This window comes from Podarcis gaigeae (genome assembly GCF_964106915.1).
Source record: "Podarcis gaigeae genome assembly, chromosome: 14".
Taxonomy (NCBI): Eukaryota; Metazoa; Chordata; class Lepidosauria; order Squamata; family Lacertidae; genus Podarcis; species Podarcis gaigeae.
In genome coordinates, this window is record NC_139690.1 from 7,432,462 (window position 1) to 7,457,223 (window position 24,762).

Genomic DNA, 24,762 nt, shown 5'->3' on the forward strand with positions numbered 1-24,762 from the left:
AGTGCAATCCTCTACACACTTACAGTACCTAAAAATAAGCCTCATTGAATATATATATTTTTGGGAGGGGGAAGATGATACTTCAGAGTGAACATGCATAGGATTGTGCTCAGTGATGTGGGTCTTCTAGAAAAATTTCCACCGCAAATTAGGGTAATTTGTAAAGCATACTTTTCAATTTGCAGGAGCTAAAGAGTGATCTAATTTAGCATGCTTATTTTACTTTCATTTAGCGAACAACAGTAAACATTTTGAAACTGCCCAGCTTGCCAAATGCTGTATTTGTAATTGGCGTCCTATCACTGCTAGTACTGAACGAATAAAACTGAAAGTTTTCTATGGAAAAATAAAGCACTGGAAAATTTTCCGATCCACATCACTGATTGCCCTGTAAGGCTATGAGTTGGTTCAATGTCAAAATCATTACTTCCCAGTTTAAATATTAGTTCAGTCGTGGATAGCCTTGAGTTGCTCCAATAACTAAAGAAATAATCAACCCCTGTCTGTAATATGGTGGTAGTATCTGTCTATCCAAAATATCCTTACAACAGCCCTGCGTGTGGAATGATTCAGCTCTTGATTTAAAAAAAAAAGCAACTAACTTTTACTCAGAGTAGACCCACTAAAATCAATGGTCATGACTAATTTATATCCATTAATTTCAATGCACTGTGAAAGTTTGTTGAATACAACCCATTGTAAACTAATTACCCTAGACACATTTACTCAAAATTAAGTTCCAATATCATCTACTGGACTTGATTCTTAGCATGTTTTGTACCAGATTGCAAATATTTTATGAGACCTGATTGGTCTTTCTGAAGAAATCTGAGAATCAGCTGAAGCTTGGCATCCCCAAGGAGCTTTCCACTGGCCAACTGAAATGCTCGGCAGCACTCAGCATATGAATTCCCCAGGGGAGTGCTCATGAATGTTGCAACTTGGGGGTAGAAACCGAGTAAACATGCCCAGAAGGAGGTGGTGTTGATAGCAGGTTAGGTATTTTGAAGCTTAGGGCACAGGAGCAGGGGAAAAACCAACATCTGATAAATAAGGCACCTGTCAAGGTTGAGAAGAGTAAGAGACCCCAAAAGTGGGCAGCGCTGCAAGGGTGCCCCGATTAAATCTAGAATTTAAGACTGAGAAGGCAGCTCTTTGCCAAATCGGTGTGAGCACAGGCCGCTTTGCAATTTATGCTTTTGCATCTATGGAAAATGCACATGCGTGACCAAGGTTTATTTGCAAACCCATGGGTTATACAGGTGCATATATCAGAGAGTCAGGACGGGCTGTGTGTCCTCTTGTCCAAATGTCTACGCAGCAGCAAACACAAGTGCAAAGTGACTCCGGTACAAAGGGGAGCAAAGTGTGGGGCACCCCACAACTGGGTGGGGGCAAATAAATCATCCCAGTACTTGGGGGGAGGGAAGGGAGGCACGTTGTGGTTCTGTTGACAGCATCCTGAATAGCCATTCAGAGGGATGCCCTGCCCGTCTATTTGGCCTGCCTGTGGGCATCCCCACAGGAGGACACCTTGCCCGACCTCTGGGGCAGGTCAGCAAGGCAGAGATTTTGCCAAGGGCAATGCCCGCTCCAACGCCGGGAGGTCTCTAGGGCCACTTCTTCCTGCCCCTAAAGTGACGCGACTGCACTCAGCTGTGGGGAAGAGAGAGGTGCACTGGCACCCTATTAGTATTCTGATCCCCCCCAAAATAAAAAAAATAAAATGCAACGGGGGTGGGTTGCGAAAGTGGGGAGAGGGCGGAGGCGGCGGCGGGGAGCAAGGCGCAGACGTCTCGTCTGGACGTGCAAATCGGTGGGGTGGCGCACGGAAGCTGCCCGGGTCTGGCGCAGGCTGGTCCCGGGGGCGGGTTGAGGATGGCGATGGGCAAGAGGCACGCTGCCCGTGGGTCTGCCCCATAGGGGAGGCCGGCGTGCAGGCAGGCATCCCCCAGCCCCGCGGAGAGCATGGCGTGAGCGGACCCTGCCTGGAGCCGCCGCCGGGGCGAAATGGGGTTGTGGCGGGCGGCGGAGCCGGGGTCGCCGCTCTGGCGCGCCTGCCACGGGCTCGGTCTGCCCGCCCGCCCGCTTCGCCTCCCTGCCTGCGCGCCTACCCGAGTCCCGGGGAGCCTCCGAGGAGAGGGGCCTGCGCCAGCGAAAGAGCCGCGGCTGCGCTAGGCCAGGCGCCGAGGGAGGCGCCCCGCGCCAGGCCCGGCCGCGAACGCCCCGGCCCGCTCGCCCCGCCGGCACTTACCGACACCGTCAGCTCCGCGGTGGGCTCCGTCGCCGCCCGGGCCCGCACAGGCCTCACCCAGCGCCGGGCAGCGGCTGCCTCAACATGGCGGCGGAGGGCGCGGGAGGGGCTGAGCGCGGGGCGGGGCCTCGGAGGACGGGCCCACTCGCCCCGGCGGCCTCGCAGTGAGCGGGACGCGGCCGAGGAGAGCGCCCGGGTCGGGCGGGGAGGGGACGGCGGCGGCGGCGGCGGCGGCCGGGCTTCGGCGGATGCGTCTTCGGAGCGGCGCCTCTCGGGTTGGGAGTGGAGGCCCGCCCCGACCCCCTGAGCTCTGGGCGGCCCGGCTTTGCCACCCCGCTCGCCTTCACGCCAGCAGCCTCGCTGTTTCTTTTCTTGTATAATTTTTATTACATTTTCCGTTTTACATTTCGCATCCTTAAGATATCAGTGACTTCCCTTCTTCTCTTTCCACCATGGTTCATTTTACATATCATAAATCCCTGCTTGTTTTACAAAAACTATACCAATCGGTTTTCCATTATTACTGTACACCCATCAAAACTTATTTACACTGTTGAATTTATCTTAACGCTGCCAGCGTTTTCAATTGTGTTACAATATTTTTTTAGGTCTTATAAATATATAATAATTGTTCATAAATGTACCAAGCAAACACATATATAAATATATAAACCACATGTACGAAACACATAGGAAAAGTCCTAAAGCCATTTCGACGCTTTCAGTCATCTCAAATATTTCTCTACAAGGTCAAAGGAAATGCAGAAACCTCCCCATTGTCTCTGTCCTCACAAATCCTGCCTTAAGGGCACATTTAAGGTGTGAATAGGGTGAGCCTGTGACCTGGCTCAGGAAGTATCATTCCAAAAGAATGGCCAGACTCCCCAGGTAATCCAGTCAAGTGACCATTAACAGGTAACCTGGCAGACAGGGTAAAAACAACGCTCTCAGATTTCTCTTGTAGACCGCCTTTTCTGTGATGTATGTATGATGTTTCTGGGGGTGGTCTTGGGCTCCAGGGCGGGCAATTTAAAATGTCTATGTAAGGGTGGGCACACCTTTGTTCTGGATCCTCCTCCTCTCTCCTGCGTGTGGGGGGAGCCCCCTGTTGCAACAGTTCAATAAAGATCAGGCTGACTAGCTGCTTTGCTTCTCAATACTGTATTCTCTTGTTGGTCTCTGTTATTTTCTCCTACCGATAGAGAACCTACAAAAGGACTCTATATGGGCTCTTGGGTACCCTATAAGGGGAAAGGAGCAGTTTTATTACTTATAACAAGTTGTACACAATTATTTTCCATATATTCAATAAACGTTTCCCACTCTTCTTTAAACGTATGTTCTTCTTCTCTTAGTCTATATGTTAAGTCTGCAAGTTGTGCATGTTATGTTAACCTAAGTTGCCATTCTTCTTTGGTTGGGACCTCACTCATTTTCCATTTTGGGGCTGTTATAATAATTTTAAGGTCATGTACCAAGCAAACACATACAAATATGTAAACCACATGTCTGAAACCCACAGAAAAGTCCTGAAACCATTTTCTCTCTTCCAAATTGACCCCAGATATTTCTCTGCAAGGTCGAAGGAAATGGGGAGCCTCCCCATTGTCTCTTTGCTCACAAATCCTGTCTCAGGGGCACATTTAAGATATGAATAGGGTGAACCTGTGACCTGGAGTCAGGAGTTGAGTAGTTATCATAACAAAAGAGTGGCCAGGATGCCCAGGTAATCCAATCAAGTAACCTAGCAGACAGGAGAAAAAAAACAACGCTCTCAGATTTCTGTTGTAGTCCGCCCCTTCTGTGATATATGTATCTGGGGGTGGTCTTGGGCTCCAGGGTGGGCAATTTAAAATGTCTATATAAGGGCTTGGGACGCAGGTGGCGCTGTCGGTTAAAGCCTCAGTGCCTAGGACTTGCCGATCGAAAGGTCGGCGGTTCGAATCCCTGCGGCGGGGTGCGCTCCCGCTGCTCGGTCCCAGCGCCTGCCAACCTAGCAGTTCGAAAGCACCTCCGGGTGCAAGTAGATAAATAGGGACCGCTTACCAGCGGGAAGGTAAACGGCGTTTCCGTGTACGGCTCTGGCTCGCCAGAGCAGCGATGTCACGCTGGCCACGTGACCCGGAAGTGTCTCCGGACAGCGCTGGCCCCTGGCCTCTTGAGTGAGATGGGTGCACAACCCCAGAGTCTGGCAAGACTGGCCCGTACGGGCAGGGGTACCTTTACCTTTACCTTTATATAAGGGCTTGCACACCTTTGTCCTGGGTCCCTCCCCCCCTCCTGTTGGGAGGAGCACCCTGTTGCAACAGCTTTAATAAAGATCAGGCTTACTAGCTGCTTTGCTTCTCAATATTCTCTGGTTGGTCTCTGTTATTTTCTCCTACCAATAGAGAACCTACAAAAGGACTCTATATGGGCTCTTGGGTACCCTATAAGGGAAAAGGAGCAATTTCCCCCTCATAACAGGGCTAACAAGACACGGGCCGCAGTTGTTGCCTACATAAATAACCTTTTCTGACACCTGGGGAATTTCAGTCTGAATTATCCCCAAGAGAAAGGACTCTGAGTTTTTTTGGAAAATAATTTCAAACATTTTTTTTTTCAATTCATTGTAGATCATTTCCCAGTACTCTTACTCTTTTACCACCACATATGAAAAAATGTTCCCTCCGCCTCTTTACACCTTCAGCAGCCTCACCATTTCAGCCCTTTCTTGTTATTTGCAGTAATAAACCCTGAAAGGCACCGAAAGCAATGAATGACTGCTCATAATAGCATTTCTCACCCACCTTAAAAGGAGGGAACAAACCAGCCTTCCCCAGGGTGGCTTTCAAATGTTATAGGAACAAGTTTATTTATGTCCTTTTTCCAAGGGGTTTAGCGTGGTAGACATAATTTATTTCATTGTTGTTTCTTCACTTCATTATTTCCCTCATGCTATTTATTTCTTTCCTTCTTCCTCCAAGCTGTTCAGGTCCTGCTTTTTGATCCTCATAACACCCCTGCGAGGTGGGGGTGGGTGGGTTGCTTTTTGCCAGCACCAAAATGATGCCCCCCCTCCCCGCAGTGCAAACCTGGGCAGTGTTTGTGGAGGTCCTAGGCTGCCCAGATGACTTGCTGATGTGGTCCCAAGGAAAGCAGAGCAATGCCTTTGGCACCCACTTGCTGCAGGAATTGCCAGAATGAGTCCCTTGGGGAGTTGGGCAGCAAAAGCCAATCTGATTTTTCCATAACAAAAACTCTAGGGATACCCTCTGCTGCCATAGCGTGTACTGGCTGCCCCACTCACTGCTATGTGAAGGATCCTTATGTATGTGGCAAGAGGTTGACATTGCAGCTGGATCCCATGGCCTTGCTATTTCAACATGTGAGGGGCTCCAATGAGAGATTTATTTATTTTTATTGCTGAAAATTTTTGTTTTAAATTGTTCCACCAAAAAAAAAAAATAGATCTTACAAAAGAAAATGGCATAAGAAGCATAATGAAAGGCCTGGGGAAAGGAAAGAGTTTTGGGCGGCCCCACAAAGATAACAGGGTAGTTGCCAGGCAAACCTCCCCAGAGAGAGCATTTCACAAATAAGGTTACACCACTGAAATTGCCTCGGCCCCCAAAGTTATGCAGCTTCCCTCATGGGGTCCCCACCAACAATGATGCCTATATGTAGACAATGGGGTACGATCAGCAGTGGGGTACGTTCACAGGAGGAACGTCGCATTTCCACAGCATTCAAACTGCAATATTTTCTACAAGGGCAATGAGATGTTGTTGTGATCGCTAGTGGGAGATTTATTTGGCAGGCTTGGATACAATAATGGGCTGGATGAGGGCCAATAAACTGGTGCTTAATCCAGACAAGGCTGAGATGCTGTTAACGGGTGATGCTTTTGCCTGGCTGAGTGGTGTGCAACCTGCTCTACATGGGGTCACACTCCCACTGAAGGAGCAGGTTTGTAGAGGTTTCTCTTGGATCAATATAATATAATATCAAATATAATATCAATAATATAATATCAAAAACCGTCCCAAGAATAAGGGCCCGTATGTGTGATGCCAAAGACCAGGGTAAAGAGCTGTGTCTTCAGCAGATGACAGAAACTACATAAGGATGGTGCCAGAAGCACCTACCTTTGAGGCATCTAGTCATAAGCCTGCATTTTTTATCCGAGCTTCTATATATTGCAATCAAGGCTTGTATTTAAAAATGAGCTTAAAAAAAGGATTTTCAAATGTTTCATGCCAGGCAGAAAGAACCTTGGCAAGAGGTTTTTCTCCTAAGACAAGGGGGCCCCATTGATTTATAGTAGAAAAACAATTCTCAAAGTCATAAAAAGGGAGAATTACATATGCTGCCCCAAGGCTGAGAAAACACAATTAAAGGCAAGGGTAAATAGTAAAATAATACCAATGTGCCTCCCAGTAAAATGATGCCATGGGCCTCTCGTTAAACCTTGAGCTGTATTTTCTAAGGCCAAGAGCAGTGGAAAAAAGGCAACTGGCTTGGCTGGAGAAGAAGCTTCTTTCTATTTTATTTTGAGGCTGGAAAGGAGGGGTGAAAGGAGGGGTGTAAACTGAAGAGGCTTCTTTTTAAAAGCTGTTTTTTACTGAGTTCCTTTTTACTTTACAAAGGCTTTATTCTTTTAAAAGGCTACCTATGATAAGTGAATGAAATATATTAGCTTAAATACATTGGCTTAAATGTAATTATGCAAAGGATTTAAGGAATGCTAGATTCTTATTTCATATGGTTGTAAGAGTTGTATTTATCCTGAAATTAAGTCAGCCACCAGCCTAGCCCCCCTGCCAGACAGAAGACGCCATCCAAGCACTCTTGATATATGGTTGTCAGGCATTTGTTTAGAAACTTTCAAATGAAGGAAATCTTTCAATATTGATGTGAAACTCAAGATCCTTGACATCTGTTGAACATAAAAATGTAAGATTAAACATTTATTTTAGAAGGCAATAGGGCAAGGAGGGCAAGAGGTGAGCTGGTAATTAAGATTCCATGTAAGATATATTATTACTTATTTGTCACATATATAGCTCTTTGTCTCCCTTATAAGGGCAAGGAAGTGGGTGTATCTTTTGTGGGTGTATCTTTTGTGATTGGTTCTACCAAACAGCCAATAGGAATTTCAACCAGGCTGATTGGACAGAGGCAGCCACAGGAGGAGCAAAGGGGGCTGGATTAAGGGAATATAAGTGCTGGCCAGGATGGCAAGAGGCCAGGCCAGAGCTTGGTAACCATATACCACTGAGCCTCTCATTTATTTGTCTGACAAATAAATTATTATTTTAATTTCTCTATTGCTGCGTTGAATATTTCATTCCAGCTAAGCGTTAACCACAAGCAGGGTGCTACACCTTTACAGAGAGGGAGATTTCACAATTTAGAGTCTGCCGCAGAGAATGCCTTCTTCTGAGCTGCCACCTCCTGAACTTCTGAGGGCAAGAGAAGTACCAAGAGCAGGGGTCAGCAACCTTTTTCAGCCGTGGGCAGGTCGACAATCCCTCAGACCATGTGGGGGGCTGGACTATATTTTTTTGGGGGAAATATGAACAAATTCCTGTGCCCCACAAATAGCCCAGAGATGCATTTTAAATAAAAGGGCACATTCTACTCATGTAAAAACACCAGGCAGGTCCCACAAATAACCCAGAGATGCATTTTAAATAAAAGGGCACATTCTACTCATGTAAAAACACCAGGCAAGCTCCACAAATAACCCAGAGATGCATCTGTCTCATGAGACCAGGGCCCTGCAGGATCTGATTTCTTTCCGCAGGGCCTGTAAGACAGAGTTGTTGCGCCTGGAGTCAATTTGATTCCCTCCCCCTCTTTCTTTTTTCCTTTCTCCTTCTGTGTTGGAACTCCTATTTGGGGACTTCCTTGGCTTTTTTCTGGCCCCTGTAGGACCAGTCTGGGTAGTTAGCCTTGGTGAAGACTTGATGTTTTTATCCCCCCAAAAGTTTTTGATTGAGTTCCACTGAAATAAGGCTGCATTTTAATGTTTTAATGTTGTATTTTAATTTTGTTTTTTAAGCTGTAGTCTAATCAATTGTTTTTATATTTGCTGTTAGCCGGTCTTGGCTGGGGAGGGCGGGGTATAAATAAAATAAATAAAATTTATTATTATTTATTATTATTTTAAATAAAAGGACACATTCTACTCATGTAAAAACACGCTGATTCCTGGACCGTCCGCGGGCCGGATTGAGAAGGCTATTGGGCCGCATCCAGCCCCCGGGCCTTAGGTTGTCTACCTCTGACCAAGAGCATCTTAACACCCAAGGGGATCTGTAGGGAAGGAGGCACTACATTATTTCGGCCTTTAAGCACCAATGGGAGCACCTTGAACTCATGGGTGTAGCCAAGGGAAACAGGGGGACAGCTGCTCCCCAAAATCAAGTAAATCAATAAAAATACTTAATTAACTGAGGTTCTCCAAACAACATGAAGCCTGCCCCCACCCACCCCAACATAAATCCTGGCTGTGCCCATGTTTGAACTGCCAACCCTGAGACACAGGTGGCCTTGGTGGTGCTGAGTACCAGCTCAGTTATAACCCAGTCTGGACAGGGATAACTTGACTACAGCCTCTGGTTACTTCAAGATTCGACTTCTGCAATGTCCCTTGAAAACAGTTCAGAAACTGCAACTAGAACACAATGTGACTTCCCAACGGTTGACAAGTTTCATTATTTTTTAAAGTACACGCAGTACCCCTCTCCAATAGGGGGGGATCTACCCTGATATTCCTAATCCCATGTTTGAATAGTTCAGACTGTGTTGTTGTTTTATTAAATTTGTATACCACCCTTCATCTAAGATCTCAGGGCAGTTCACAGCATAAAAATACTATATAAAAACACAAAATACATAATAAAAACAAGAACAAGGACCAAACCAAACCAAACCACAAACCCCTCCTCCCACCCCATCCCACAAACACATTTAAAAGGATGTTACTCAGCCCAAGGCCTGGTTGAGGAGTGTTTTCACCTGGAACCTAAAGGTGTATAATGTTTAGTGTCAGTATCTAGAAGGGAGATTATATAAGCAGTGGTGGCTTTATGTGCTCAAAGTTCATGGAGTTTGGAATTCTTACTCATATGTGAAGCCCACTAAAGCACTTCTGGCTTTCAGTTTTGTTTCCACATTTTGATCTGCAGGTCTCCATGAAATATCCAGTTGTCAGTTCAAATTTCAACAGGTTCCAGTAAATTCATGTTGTTATCAGTTGTGATAAGTGATTTTTAAATATACCTTTTACTGTTGGGAATGGGGCAATGCTATTCTTTGTAGGATTTGTGTCTGAAGAAAAGATGCTTCAGATAAACTGGCACAGTTCAGGGACTGAGCGGAGGCAGCCAAAGGTCAGATTTAACAGAACAGGCAGTTCCCCAAAAGTTTCATAAGAAGATGAAATCAATAATCTAAACCCAAAGTCCAGCAAGAAACCAAAGTCAGGACAACGCAGTCCAAAGGAAGCAGTAGGGAAGGAACAGACAAGAACTTGGAGTTGAAACAACTGACAATCAGACCCTCAATATATTTGGGTTTTGGTATTTTTTCTTTCCTTATATAGGGCTGCTATTGTGCTGGGCCTAGCAAGACTTTGTTATGTCAATCAATCCAAGCAGAGATGTTGCAGAGCAGAACTGGAAGTGATTTACTCACTGGTATACAACTAGGTTTCATTCAATAATCATAGAATCATATGAAGATGATTGCATAGCCTCCAACATTTCACAGACAAAAAAATCCAGATTAGGTAACATCCCAGTTAACTCTTTAAACAATATCCCACAACCATTTTGCATGTGTATATTCCCTTGCACCTTGGCTCAAAAAGGTTCTGTTTCCCCCCGAAAAGGCAAAGTAGTAAGTGCTGTAATATACTAATTTATGCTTCAGGCATAAAAGGGTTAACCAGGGTTAACCTTGTTTGTTAATAGTAATTAATTCATAAAAATGCAACTGAGAGAACTCATGTTATATATGCAGTATACAAGTGTAATCAACATTATGAACAAAAGGGACATTTTTAGAACCCTCCATGCAGTTGCATTTTGGCGGAACCAAATGAAGCAGCAGATGTTTCTCCAGTGACATGAACTGTTTTCTCTCCTGCCGGGAAGTTGCCTACTATAACTCCTACAGCTGGAGCACCTTGCAAAAAGCTGGGTAGTCTGCAGCTGACTCACAGCATGCCACATGCTTTTCTCTATTGTTTAATATCAATCCTAAAATATTAAATCAGATAAATACTTTTGGCCTTTCTGAAGCAGAAGGAAAAAACATTCTTTTAACTATCTGCTCAAATGCCATCATTTTCACTGAAAATGCTAATGGGATTATGTAAAAGGTTATTTCATTCATTTCAGACCAGGGGCGCATTGACACACGGATGATGTCCTTTGTTTGTGCCTTGTTAATGACTTCTTTTATCTCCAAGAACCTCAGGCCTCGAAGAGCAGGCTTGCTACCGAAGCCTCTCGTTTCAAGCATCCTCCTAACTTGTCAAGTAGTTTTGGAAAAGATGTAATGGACATTAACGAGCGTCAGAAAGTGTAGATATAGCAAGTGCTTGCACAGTGGATAAAGTTTTCTGAATCGCCTGTCCTTTCTCCATTCTGCTTGCACAGACAGCAAGATGAAGTGGGAAGATGGGTCAGAAACTCAAATACGTAATCTTCTGTGGGGCTATCTATCATTGCTGAGCTGGAAAGCTCAAGTCTGAGTTATACATCAGCCATTCCTGCTTGTGTTTCATGTTCATGCTTCAGGTGCGAACTTAAATCTGTGCAGCACCTTTGCAAGCTTAATTTAGGGGGTCTGCAGTGTGTCTGTGAAGAACATGGGGAGCAACAGTCATGAACAGCAGGTGAAGACTTGATTTTCCATTGTGTTCTGATTGCTTCTTGTATTTCTTATATTGCATTTTATTGTGGCATTTTACATTTTATTCTATGGACTTCAAATTGTAATGTAATAAAATACAATATAAAAGAAATAAGAGAAGCAATCAGAATACAGTGGAAAATCATGCGGCCTCTAGCCTGATGCAGAAGGGAATGTCATTTTGTGGTGCCAAAATATATAGGGCCAGTTCTGTGTGGAAGACCTCTGATTGGCACCCTAGAGAGCTGCTACCAGACAGTGTATCCAGGACTGGGCTCAGCAGACCAATAGTCAGAGCTGCTTTAAGGCCACTTCCAATGTTCTTAAATTACATTTTGTAAAAAGGGCTGCCACCTCCTGTGCAAGGATTCACAGACCTCTAACAGCAGCCATATATTTGGGCTGCAGAGCAGAGGGAGGGATAGGGAAGGGAAGCAGGGCTACAACATCAGTTCTGCTGAGAGACCAGCTGCATTTAGCTTTGCCTCAACAGTGGCCCTACCTGCGCTATACAGGTAAAGCACCATTGTTGTTGTTGTTGTTTAGTCTTTTAGTCATGTCCGACTCTTTGTGACCCCATGGACCAGAGCACGCCAGGCACTCCTGTCTTCCACTGCCTCCTGCAGTTTGGTCAAACTCATGCTGGTAGCTTCGAGAACACTGTCCAACCATCTCGTCCTCTGTCGTCCCCTTTTCCTTGTGCCCTCCTTCTTTCCCAACATCAGGGTCTTTTCCAGGGAGTCTTCTCTTCTCATGAGGGGGCCAAAGTACTGGAGCGTCAGCTTCAGGATCTGTCCTTCCAATGAGCACTCAGGGCTGATTTCCTTCAGAATGGAGAGGTTTGATCTTCTTGCAGTCCATGGGACTCTCAAGAGTCTCCTCCAGCTCCATAATTCAAAAGCATCAATTCTTCAAAAGCACCATTATGCCAGTTTAATAGTCATTAAAGAGAGAGGCAGAGATGAAGAGAGAACTGCAGAGTAGCCACAGCGATACTGAGCTTGCAAAACCTGCTGTCATTTCCATAACTGCCACCTGAGGTCAGCACCGGTTAATGCTTCAGGCTGAAAACCAGTCCTTCAAAAGGCTCTAAACTCATTGCTTAGAGGCTCAGTCTGGCCATTAGCATTGTCCTTCAATTCAAGCCTCTCCCTTAGGATCCCTTAAATAATAATAATAATATTTTTATTATTTATACCCTGCCCATCTGGCTGGGTTTCCCCAACCACTCTGGGCAGCTTAAAAAGAGGTAAAGGACCCCTGACAGTTAAGTCCAGTCGCAAACTACTCTGGGGTTGTGGTGCTCATCTTGCTTTACTGACCGAGGGAGCCAACGTTTGTCCGCAGTTTTTCTGGGTCTTGTGGCCAGCATGACTGAGCCGCTTCTGGTGAGGCATAGGAATTCATTTGTGTGTCCCCCCCCCAAAAAAAAATATAGTCCAGCCCACCACATGGTCTGAGAGACGGTGGACCAGCCCACAGCTGAAAAAGGTTGCTGACCCCTGGGCTTAGGGCTTGCCAATCAGAAGGTCGGCAGTTCGAATCCCCGTGATGGGTGAGCTCCCGTTGCTCGGTCCCGGCTCCTGCCAACCTAGCAGTTCGAAAGCACAAAGTGCAAGTAGATAAATAGGTACCACTCTGGCGGGAAGGTAAACAGCATTTCCGTGTGCTGCTCTGGTTCGCCAGAAGCAGCTTAGTCATGCTGGCCATATGACCTAGAAGCTGTCTGCGGACAAATGCCAGCTCCCTCGGCCTATAGAGCGAGATGAGCACACAACCCCAGAGTCATCCACGACTGGACCTGACGGTCAGGGGTACCTTTACCTTTACCCCTATAATACCTAGTGCTGCCCCTATAATTCCCTAAAGAAGGCTTCTGGGCTTTTTTAAACAAATGTTATTTTAAACATATTTTTCAAGTCATTGTATATCATTTCCCTGTAAGCTTTAACCATACTACAAGACCATCACATAGGATAAAAAGAACCTTATTTCTCTTTACATTTCCAACATTTATTTGATTTGGATTTATACATTTTGCCAATTTACTCGGTGTTAGGTACCATCGATATATCATTTTCATATGACTTTCTCTTAGACCATAGCATGCTGTAAATTTTATCTCCATATTCCACAATTGTTCCCATGCTTCCATATCTATATTATGACCAATATCTATTGCCCAAACAAGTTTCTCATTCCTGATACAATTGAATTTCTATCGAAAATATAGCAAATATTCATCAGTTTGCATCGGTGCCTATAAATTAGCATGTGCAAATCGGCATGCAACTCTCAGTGAGAGCCTTCTCCACTATGGTGAAAGGGATTGAATTTCTCTAGAACTTAGAGCCCCATGTTATCGGTTTGCACCCAGAGCCATAGCTAGGTGATCTTGTGCCCCGGGCAGAACTATTCAGATTGCACCCCCTAGTCACAGTCCAATTAGCTTTTCTTTCCACCTCTCCTCCACCATCCCACTCTACCCATTCAATTCCTCACACACTAATCAATATTTTTATTTATAGACATATTTATGGACATATTTTAAAGCCAATTTTGCTCCCCCGTCGCCTGTGCCTCTGGTGGGGGTCCACCTCACCCCCCCTAGCTACAGCCCTGTTTGCACCGCCACCTTATAAATCGGCATGTGCAGATTGCATGCAAAACTTGTCAGCCACTTTTTTTTGCGGGGTTTTGCGAGTGATCGCCCAAGAAAAAGAACAAGCATTTCTATTTTGGCCATGTGTCAATGGCCCCCCACCCGCCCCCGAGGTGGTGCTCCAGGTTTCGGCCCCCAGGACCAGATTTAGGTTTGATGAGGCCCTAAGCTACTGCAGGTAATGGGGCCATTTATATGTCCAGCTGTCCTTTGTCAACAACAAATTGTTGCTTTTTTATGTTTAATATATGCTATATGGCAATTTATGGACCTAATAGATATCTAAAGCCATTTGCACATAACAAAATATGCATTTTATCATAGGAATTGTTGAACTGAAATACAATTAAGAAGAAGTATATCGATAGTGAAATACAATTAAGAAGTATATTAATAGTGAAATAATTATTAAGCTCTAACTTAAAATGATTTATTTGTAACAAACTTAATAATGCAAACACATTGGTATTTGGCAATAACAAAAGTTCCTTTAGAAACACAACTTACAAACTCATAATCTAGTCTCTAGAAACTTACTATAACATGAAATAATAACAGGTGATATATGTTGCAAACTACTAATAATTATAAATAGCTTTATAAATATGAAATTAAGTGTTATAACCTGTACAATGTAACAGGGCCCATTACTTACATCATAGGAGCCTACACAACACAAGACAAGACAAGACAAAACAAAACAAAACAAAACAAAACACTGTTGCTGTATGTAGGTTTTATTTTATTTTGGGTTTTTTTCTTATAATTTGGAAATGTACATCCTGTTTTTTCCTCCTTTAAAACTTTGCTCCCCCCCAAGAGTGTGGGGCCCTGAGCTACAGCTTGTTTAGCTTATACGTAAATCCGGCACTGCGCCAGGACAGCCGTGCCGTCGGCTCCGTCTCGCAGCGAGCCAGCAGCGCGGGGGCCCCGACGGGCAGGGAGCGCGCCGGGCGCGGGTCCGCCCCGCCGTCCCTGAGTGACAGCCCCATGTGCGGACCACTATAAATAGCGGGTTCGGCGGCCGGCCGCGCGTGATTGACGGCTGCCGCGGTGCGCGGCGTCGAAGAGGATTGGGAGCCGCCCGGGACCCCCGCGCGCCCTGCCGCCGCCACCAGCTCCCCACTTTTCCCGGCCGGGAGAGACCGAGCGTCGCTCTTCGCTGCGGGGCAGATGGGCTCCAGGCGGAGGCCCCTGGGCCGCTCCTACTCGGGCAACGGCCCTTACTCGGCGTACAGCCCCAGCCAGGGGAGCGACGGCGAGGACAACGGGCCCCTGGTGGAGCATCGGCCCGAGCGGCGCAGCTATTTCCTGAGCGTGCGCCCAGAGAACAGGTACGCGCCGTCGGGGCGCACGGGGAAAAATCGGTGCCCTGGAGGGAGTTGTGGGGTGCTGTTGGCATCCAGGCCCGGAGGTGGGGTAGTGTGGGGGTCGGGAAAAGGTAGAGGCCCCCTAAGCGTTTGTGGTTACGTCGGGGGGCATCCCTCCCGGCGAGGCGGCACGAAACAGATGGGCACCAAGCGCTTTTCTTTCGTGTTGGGAAGCGAATGGATGCTCGGGAGAGAGAGACTGAGGAAGGGCTCGTCGAAAGTAGGGAGAAGGAACCTGTGGAACTCATCGCCACCAGATGTAGGGAGCGGGGGCTCTCGCTTAGAGGGCTTGGAAAGGAGGAGAGGTGGATCGGCAACCGCCGTGGCAGTCCTTCCATGGAGCCCCGACGTCCAGTGGATCAGGCGACCTGGGGCATGAAATCGGGGAGGGCAGTTTCCCACGCGTCCGGTTTGTGGTTCCTCTGGGTGGGGGGTGAACCTTTGAGTCTCTGGATGCTGGACTCCAACTCCCATCAGCCCCAGCCAGCCTGGACCTTGGACCCAGGGATAATGGGAGAGGTATTCTAGCACCCTTCCCCAGCCCTGGGCTACAGATGGACCTGATCCAGCAGGGCTCTTCTTACTTATGAAAGTGCCAGAGGTATTTAAATTGTGCAGATTTCAGCATTGGGCTTTGTCCCCCCCCCCCCAATTGGAAGTATAAATGAAGGAAAAGGTGTCTTGGAGAATGTGCAAAATGCACTTTTTCCTCTCTCTCTCTCTCTCTCGTGAGCAACCACAAGTAAACAACGCAAGCACAAATCTACAGTTTTGTGGATAGTTGATAGTTCTGTGAGGCTATGAACCTCCTTTTCGAGGCCGGTGAAGGGATAAAGCAGATTATTTTTCCTGGGCTTTTGGGTCCCTTGGTGAACTTGGCCAACGGACCAGGAGGAGGGAGGAAGCTCTTTTATTGCAGCGATTTCCTAGAGGTCTGTTTCGTTCCCTGCTGCTAACAAAGGACCTAGCTGATCAGCGAGCGCGATGCGCCAGGCGTTCTCCCTGGCCTTGAGGGATACCCAGGAGAAGAGGAGGAAGAGGAGAATCGCCTGGGAGGACAGAGAGCAACCGGGCAAGCCAAGGCTTGCAGAGGCGACTTCTGCCTGGCCATTCGGAATTGGCTCTGCACCAGCTGCCAAATGGCTATTATTAAAGCTGCGGGCCAATAATGGAAGCTCTATGTATACAAGTGAAAGGGCTGATTTAGATAACTCTCTATTTTTATTTACTAGGATTTTCAATTTCATGCATTTCAATAATTTTACAATCATTTCAATTTCAAAACTCGACTTCTTTACCCCTCTTTCGGCGGTTCCTTAAATTTGTTTTATATATTTTCTGCATAACCAAATTAATTTACTCATTTAGTCATCCGCTTTAAATATATATTCTTATAAAACTGCAGGTTAATATAATAATCCTGCCAATGTTCTTATCTGTTTACAGTTTATTTATAAATATTCCATAAACCATTTTCATTCTTTTATAATAAGTTTGTCATCTTGATTTCTTATTTTCCTGGTAAGTTTTGCCATTTCTGCATATTCCATAAGTTTTTGTAACCATTCTTTTTTCGCTGGGACTTCTTCGTCTTTCCATTTTTAGGCAAGTAACATTCCTGCCACTGTACTCGCATACATGAATAAATTTCTATACACTTTGGGTAGTTCTGTCCCTATAATTCCCAAGAGGAAAGCTTTTGGGGTTTTTTTACAAACTTTATTTTAAACATATTTGTCAATTCATTATATATCATTTCCCAGTAAGGTATAACCTTACTACAAGACCACCACATATGATAAAAAGAATCTTCTTTCTCTTTATATTTCCAGCACTTATTTGATTTGGATTTATACATTTTTGCCGATTTACTTGGTGTTAGGTACCCTCGATATATCATTTTCATATAATTTTCTCTTAGACCGTAGCCTGCTGTAAATTTTATATCCGTATTCCACAATCGTTCTCATGCTTCCATATCTATATTATGACCAATATCTATTGCCCAGTGTGTATCATTGAGGATTTTACTTGCTCATACTTTGTCTCCCATTCAAATAATATCTTTTACATTTTAGGCAGCACTTTTACATTCCATTCCAACAGATCTCGTTCCAGTTGCGATATTTGTTCCCCAAACCCTCATATCCTATCTTTCTTAAATGCTTTGTTCAAATGATGATATTGTACCTTCCCCTCTTTTAAAGCAAGAATTGTATACTACTTAATCAGTAAAATAAATCTCAAAGCGGTTTTAAATAGTATGAAATATTCATTTAAAAGATAGCAATTAAAAACAGACTTTAAAAACCATTGACACAACAAAATGACCAAACTCAAGTTTTAAAAGCACGTATGCATAAAAGAACTAAATGGCTGGGTTTTAGGCTTGCCGAAACAGAAAATGTATTTAGCAGGCATTGAAAAGCAGTACAGTGAAGGCGTAGACAGGGATTTCCAGAGAAATCCAGTGCCACACTAAAAGATTGCTTTCTTGTGAGTGTGGAACATGTGGCACTTTGCAGTTCATGCTTGCATAAGAAGTCTTAGCTTAGCCATCCTCCCTTGTAGTGAGTCAACCTAATGAGTGAGTCATCCTTGTGGACTGTTAGCAACTTTTGAGATCCCTGCAGTGGTTTTTGAACTTCGGAGAACACAGAAATTGATGCCAGCCCGCAGCCCTGATTTCTCATTGGTGCTGACCGTTTTTCTTATGTGAGCAACTATTGACATTTCTGAGAGTTTCTGGACTGACAACGTCTTGGGAACGGTGTGCTGTGTTTCCTAGTGCTTGGATCAGTTGCTGAAAGAGCTGTTTTAAGACTGCAATCCTATACCAACTTACGTTGGAATAAGCCACATTGACTTTTGAGTTAGACGTATATAAGATTTATTGGGACGCGGGTGGCGCTGTGGGTTAAACCACAGAGCCTAGGACTTGCCGATTAGAAGGTCGGCGGTTCAAATCCCCGCGATGGGGTGAGCTCCCGTTGCTCGGTCCCTGCTCCTGCCAACCTAGCAGTTCGAAAGCACGTCCAAGTGCAAGTAGATAAATAGGTACCACTCCGGTGGGAAGGTAAACGGCATTTCCGTGCGCTGCTCTGGTTCGTCAGAAGCGGCTTTGTCACGCTGGCCACATGACCTGGAAGCTGTACGCTGGCTCCCTTGGCCAGTAAAGCGAGATGAGCGCCGCAACCCCAGAGTCAGCCATGACTGGACCTAACAGTCAGGGGTCCCTTTACCTATATAAGCTTTGCCCTGTCAGGCTGTGCTCGAGACAGCAAGACTACAAACTGAGCACATCTGAGCAGGGATGGGGAAGCAGAGTGGCAAATGGTTAAGGATGATTAGATCTGTGAGTCCTCCTCTGCCTGGAGGGCCATCACCTGAGTCAAGGGACATTTGGATTACAAAAATCCTGGGCAGCTTTGGCTTTTGGTGACTAATCAGGTGACTGCAACTGGCGAGTCCAACCTGGAACTCTCCACATATTGTTGAACTATGACTCCCATCAGCCCAGGCAGCAGGAATGAAGTCTTTTGGCAGCAGCCTCACCCTGCAGGACAGCGGTTGAGGGGGGCATGTGGATGTTCTGCCCCAGGAGACTAATGGAACTGAATATGTTCCCAAATGCCCTGCTGGATTTCCCAGTGGATTGAGCGGGTGATCCTGTTACAGCCATGGCCTTGCTGTGGGAGGGTGAGGCGTGGAGGGCTGCTGACATGATCCCTCACGAGGCTCCTCTCTGGTGCCGCAGAGCTTGCAGTACTCCTTGGTTTACTGAAGAAAGCCATGGGCAGTGCAGTAGGCTGGCAGGCAACTGGAACGCAGGGGGTGAAAAACAAATTCAAGCTTCAACGAAAAGAGACGGGTGCTTCAGGCTGGGCAAGGTTGGCAGTGTAGGCACAAGGATCTTTTTCCCCGGACACATTTTTTTGGGGAAATAAGTCCCGTTGCATCCAGAGGGGTTTTCTGACCCTCAAGAAAATGCGCCTAGGATTGCAGTTTGTGTGGCAGCGCAGGAGCAAAATTTGCTGCCGGTCAAGCCAGCTGTCTTGCGCGGCAGCGCAGAAGCACAAGGCGTGCATCTTTTGTCGCCATGCGCAGCACCACAGTGCCAGCCAGCCAGCCAGCCAGCCAGGTGGAGATGTCAGTCGCCAACCTGCCATCCACAGATCTCCACGTGTTCGCAGTTGGAGCCTTGCTGGTTGCAAATGTGCCTGGTGCCCGGGGAATTTCGAACCCTATAGGTCACACCTCTGCCTACCAAGCGGCAGAGAAGGCGGCAAAGAATTATTTTACCACCTCCGTTGCATCCTCAAAGATCCGTCCAGCAGAGCTGCTTCAGGTGGTCTGGAGGCTGGTGGTACCAGCAGTGGTGGGCGGGCCTCTGGACCACTCAGCAGCATGAGAAGTTCAATTTGCGTGGCGCTCTGAGGATAAAGGCGCCCAGCTCCATTGCTCCTCTCGTTGCACTTTCAGCTGAGGTGTTCAATTCAGTGCCTTTCCACACTCTATGGGATCCATATTGATCTATGTTGTGGAAAGGACTCTTACAATGATGCGACCGGCATCGTGCTCTCTTGACGCCTGCCCATCATTTGTGGTAAGAGCCAGTTGGCAGTGACAGTGGTTCACCAGATGGGCCGAGGGTGTGATTTCTATACAAAGGCTCTTAACAACTTGGGTCCAGGTGCATCCCTCCTTGACCACTGGGTTGTTTCAGGGATTCAGGGCTCCCCATCTCCATGGGTGGCTTGGATGCAAGGCTCACATTCACAAGGAGATGTGTGCTCAGCATCGTGGGTCCAGTTTTGTGGATCTCCCTTCCAGTTGAGGTCAGACCAGTCTCATTCCTGTTGAGTGTCCAGCGCCAACTGAAAACTTAAAAAAAACAAAAATAAACCCAGTAGTCTTTAAAACTGGATTTTTATAATTTTAACTCGTGTTTGGTCTTCTTGTAATGGGTTTGTCTGTGCAGCATTTAGAGACGGCTGTGATGAAGTGGTAAAGGAATTGTTTGAATATAAATATATGAATGAAAATGAATGAATGATGGGAGTTGTAGTCCAACAACACCTGGAGGACACCTGGTTGGGGAATGCGGGTTTAGTCACAGAGGTGATTTGACTTTAAAATGTATGATAGCTGTATCTACTTGATGTAGATTCAGATTTTTTTTTTAAGGAGCCTTTCCCCCCAGCAATGCCGCGTGACATAGACTAGCTCAAGTTGCAAGACAAACTTGTAGATTCCAAACATGGACTGCCACACATTCTCTGGAATCTGTCAATTCACCCCTAGGTCTAAGATGTCTATAGATAAAGAGCTGCTTCAGATATTATGGCATTCTTCCCTAAAGGCACCCCCAGTATAACAAATAATTTTTCAGCACTCTTGTTGACTGTCATCAGTAGCAATCAAGGGTGATGTAGCGAAGGCCTGAATTCAAATCCCCATCTCCCCATACAGCTCATTGTGTGGTCTTGGGCCAGTTAAAATACCCAAGCCTAACTTACCCTGCAGGGTTGTTGACGGTGTGTATGCTGCTGAGAGCTAATTGGATGAAGGGCAGGATAGCGGTGCAATAAATGTTCCTACATGAAACATGTTGGGAATTTTGCTGCATAGGAAGCTCTCGGGGAAATGGTAACCTTCAGCGAGCCAGCTGACTTGTGCAGCAGCGCAGAAGGACAAGATGCTCATCTTTTGATGCACATCTTTTGTTGTGGTGCTGCCGCTGCACCCAACACAGGAATGCCAGCCAGCAAGTTGACAACCTGGCATCCAGCGATTTCCCCATGGTGGTCAATGGAGCCTGTGCCCATCACAAAACACGCCTGGTGCCTGGGGAATTTTGAACACGGGTCTCTTCCAACTCTGATTCTGTACCTCTGTGCTAACATCTGAAAGGCCACAGGCTCCCTACTTCTGGTATAGATGCTACTGAACTAGATGGTCCCACTTGTTGTAAGGCAACTTCCTCCATTCAAGTTACCAGGACTAGGAGGGACCATTCTCTGGAGGATGGAGAGACCACTTGCCAGTCTGTTTGGCTTAGATGGACCAGTCTTCTGATTCATTATCAGCCATGCTATTGCCTTTTTCTTTCTTGTAAATATGCGAAAACATGCGCTGGGCATGCCTCAGCCGGTGGTACCCCCCAATCACATGCTTCCCAGATGGTCTGCATGCTTCAAAGATATTTAGGATTCAAATCCTGCTCTTCAAACTTGACAGAGAAGAGTCAACACATTGCGAAAGCACAACTCTCTCTTTTCTCCAGTGCCTTTGCAGCTATGTGAACACTCATGTTGCTGGCCACAGCAATTGTATAAATAATAATATGAATGATAAAATTGTTGTTATTACAGTGGTACCTTGGGTTACAAACTTAATTTGTTCCGGAGGTCCGATCTTAACTAGAAACTGTTCTTAACCTGAGGTGTGCTTTCACTAATGGGGCCTCCTGCTGCCGCCGCACCGCCAGCACACAATTTCTGTTCTCATCCTGGGGCAAAGTTCTTAACCTGAGGTACTACTTCTGGGTTTGCGGAGTCTGTAACCCAAAGTGTTTGTAACCCGAGGTACTTCTGTATTATTATTAATTGCACTACTACCCAAGAAACGGGACACGGGTGGCGCTGTGGGTTAAACCACTGAGCCTCTTGGGTTTGCTGATTGAAAGGTCAGCGGTTCGAATTCCCGCAATGGGATCAGCTCCCGTTGTTTGGTCCCAGCTCCTGCCAACCTAGCAGTTTGAAAGCACACCGCAACAAGTACATAAATAGGTACCGCTCCGGTAGGAAGGTAAACGGTGTTTCCGTGCGCTGCTCTGGTTTCACCAGAAGCAGCCCGGAAAAACCGTCTGCGGAAGCGGACAAACGGCAGCTCCCTCAGCCTGTAAAGCGAGATGAGCGCTGCAACCCCAGAGTCGTTCGCGAGTGGACTTAATTGCCAGGGGTCCCTTTACCTTTACTATCCAAGAACATTTATGGGCATCCCTTTTGAGCTTCTCTCAGGCTGAGGATTACTTTTTGGTGTGGACGGCTTCCAACAAAACAGTAAAATACAATAACCTATTAAACATTAAAAGCTTCCATAAACAGGGCTGCCTTCAGATGTCTTCTAAAAGTTTGGTAGTTATTTTTCTCTTTGACATCTGGTGGGAGGGCGTTCCACAGGGCGGGTGCCACTACCGAGAAGGCCCTCTGCCTGGTTCCCTGTAACTTGGCTTCTCGCAGTGAGGGAACCGCCAGAAGGCCCTCGGGGCTGGACCTCAGTGTCTGGGCAGAACGATGGAGGTGGAGGCGTTCCATCAGGTATAATGGACTGAGGCCGTTTAGAGAGAGCCAGTGTGGTGTAGTGGTTAAGAGCGATAGACTCGTAATCTGGTGAACTGGGTTCGCTTCCCCGCTCCTCCACGTGCAGCTGCTGGGTGACCTTGGGCTAGTCACAATTCTTGAAATCTCTCAGCCTCACTCACCTCACAGAGTGTTTGTTGTGGGGGAGGAAGGGAAAGGAGAATGTTAGCCACTTTGAGACTCCTTTGGGTAGTGATAAAGCAGGATATCAAATCCATACTCCTCCTCCTCCTCCTCCTCCTCCTCTTCTTCTTCTTCTTCTTCTTCTTCTTCTTCTTCTTCTTCGGCTTTAAAGGTCAACACCAACACTTTGAATTATGCTCGGAAACGTACTGGGAGCCAGTGTAGGTCTTTAAGCTTTGCCCTGTGCAGCGGTGATGCTCCAGGGTTGTTGTGTAGAATGTCTCTTGCGTCACCACCCTGGCTCTCAGCCCCCTGCGAGGCTGTCCTTCGAGTCGCTCTCTCTGGCTCCTTCTCTTGCACTTTCCATGTTGGGAACTGGGAATGTCGTGGGTTGTCCACCAAGTGGTCCTGTTTCAAAGAACTAAAGGGACAGGCTTGTTTCCCCAAAGCCTTAGCTAGCTGAAATAGCGCGAATTGTGTCATGGGGCCAAATGAGACATGATGTTGGACATGACATTTGGCGTTGTGATGTTCCACCAGTGCTTGCAATGATCTAATTCAGTTTAACCAATTTGATGAATTAATTCAAAAATCTCAAAATTACGATATACCTGAAATGAGTTCCTATAATTCCCAGGTGAACTGAACATGAATTAAGTTCTATTTGCTGTGGCACTTTGGGTGATATTTAATCCAATCCAATTTTAATTTTAATCAAATACTAGATAGATGCACAGATAGATAGTTGGGTGATAGGGGTTTCATCACACTTTGCTGTATGTGATTGTGGCCATTGCAATTACAATTTTTAGCTGTCTGAAAAGTGGCTCTGCTGTTTTGGCTTGAATATCATAATGGCTGGGGACATGAAACAGAACAGTTGTCCACAAGATGTACCCGTTTGCATTCTGTGATGCTTTCTTAGTCTTCTTAAGTATATTTTGCACTTTAGCAAAGCAGCTGGTACATTTCTGAAGGCAGAATAAAACCACGGAGGACCACATGACAGAACTGTGAATTGAACTGAAATGGAACTCGTTCCTTTTTGAACTTGACCTGGAAAAAAATGCTTTTAAAAATAAACTTTCCAAGCACTGAGTTCCATTTTCCTTTGGGAAAGGGGGGCGAGCTGGGTTGGGACTGTGGCTTGGGAGAGCGGGGCTTTAGCCCTTTGGGCCCAATGCAGGCCTGAGTAGAACCCCCCTCCCACATTTGCAATGGGAGGAAAGCTCCTATCAACACCAGTGAGGGCTTTACCCCCAGCCTGCCCACTCCCCGATTTCAGTCGAAATCTAAGTGGGGAAAGGCTTACAAACCCCCTCCTCCACACCACAGCCCTGATCGGCGCCTGCTCCCTGTGCCAGCTCTTGGTTGAAGAAAAATGAAATATGCAGTGCCAGACCACACGGCAAATGTCATGTCTACTTTGGCCTTTTGAAATGGGGACTGTCACGCTGCAACAGTCACGCTGCAACCGTGGGTGATTCAAAGCAAGGAAGGGATGGGCAGAGCAGAGGGGCTGAACTCCCCTGCTTACTGGTTTTGCTCCTGCAACCACTTCTGCCCAGCTTTGTGTACCTTTGAGCCAGGTTTACACTGGGTCTCTGAGCCCAGACAGGGAAAACACAGCTGGAGTGGTGGAGGTTGGCAATAGGTATTGTCAGGACTGCCGCTAGGTCCCAGCTCACAGAGGACCAACGCCCAGTGGATATTATATACAAAAGTCTTTATTGAAGTTTAGTTTCCATTTCCAAGCTCTGGGCGCGCAGGCCCACGTCTTAACGCTAGACCGGCTAGGTCCCCTCTGACTCACTGCTCCACCCACACCAGTTTAAGATTCTAGCCCGGCTCCACCTCTTGCGCTGCTCTTTCCTGCGTTGGGTCCTTCTGCCCTCTGGGGTTCCCTCCTTCCTGGACTCCTCTGACGCGGAGCCTCCTGAGTCTTGCCCCTCCCTCCGGCGGGCTTTAGGACCTGGCTCCCTTCCCGGGCTCCCCGCTGTGCCGCGCTCCTGTACATTTGAACTTGGCGCGCGCGCCCAGCCGGTGACTTTCCTTCTGACCGTTTCCCCGCTTCCTGATGTG

The 24,762-nt window shown here is 46.5% G+C and overlaps 2 protein-coding genes across 3 annotated transcripts in view; one reads left to right on the forward strand and one right to left on the reverse strand.

The window, feature by feature from the left end:
• ZNF592 (zinc finger protein 592) overlaps positions 1-2,589 on the reverse strand; it is a 44,722-nt gene extending 42,133 nt beyond the window's left edge. Inside the window, exon 1 of the mRNA XM_083712480.1 lies at positions 2,255-2,589. The gene's annotated coding sequence lies outside the window, so the exon portion shown is untranslated. The remainder of the gene's footprint in view (positions 1-2,254) is intronic.
• Positions 2,590-14,805: 12,216 nt separating this feature from the next.
• ALPK3 (alpha kinase 3) overlaps positions 14,806-24,762 on the forward strand; it is a 73,630-nt gene continuing 63,673 nt past the window's right edge. The window contains exon 1 of one of the 2 annotated variants that reach the window (XM_083712408.1): positions 14,806-15,157. In XM_083712408.1, the coding sequence (XP_083568534.1) occupies positions 14,997-15,157 (161 nt within the window). In that variant the 5' untranslated portion in view covers positions 14,806-14,996. The remainder of the gene's footprint in view (positions 15,158-24,762) is intronic. The other variant, XM_083712409.1, reaches the window with a different exon arrangement.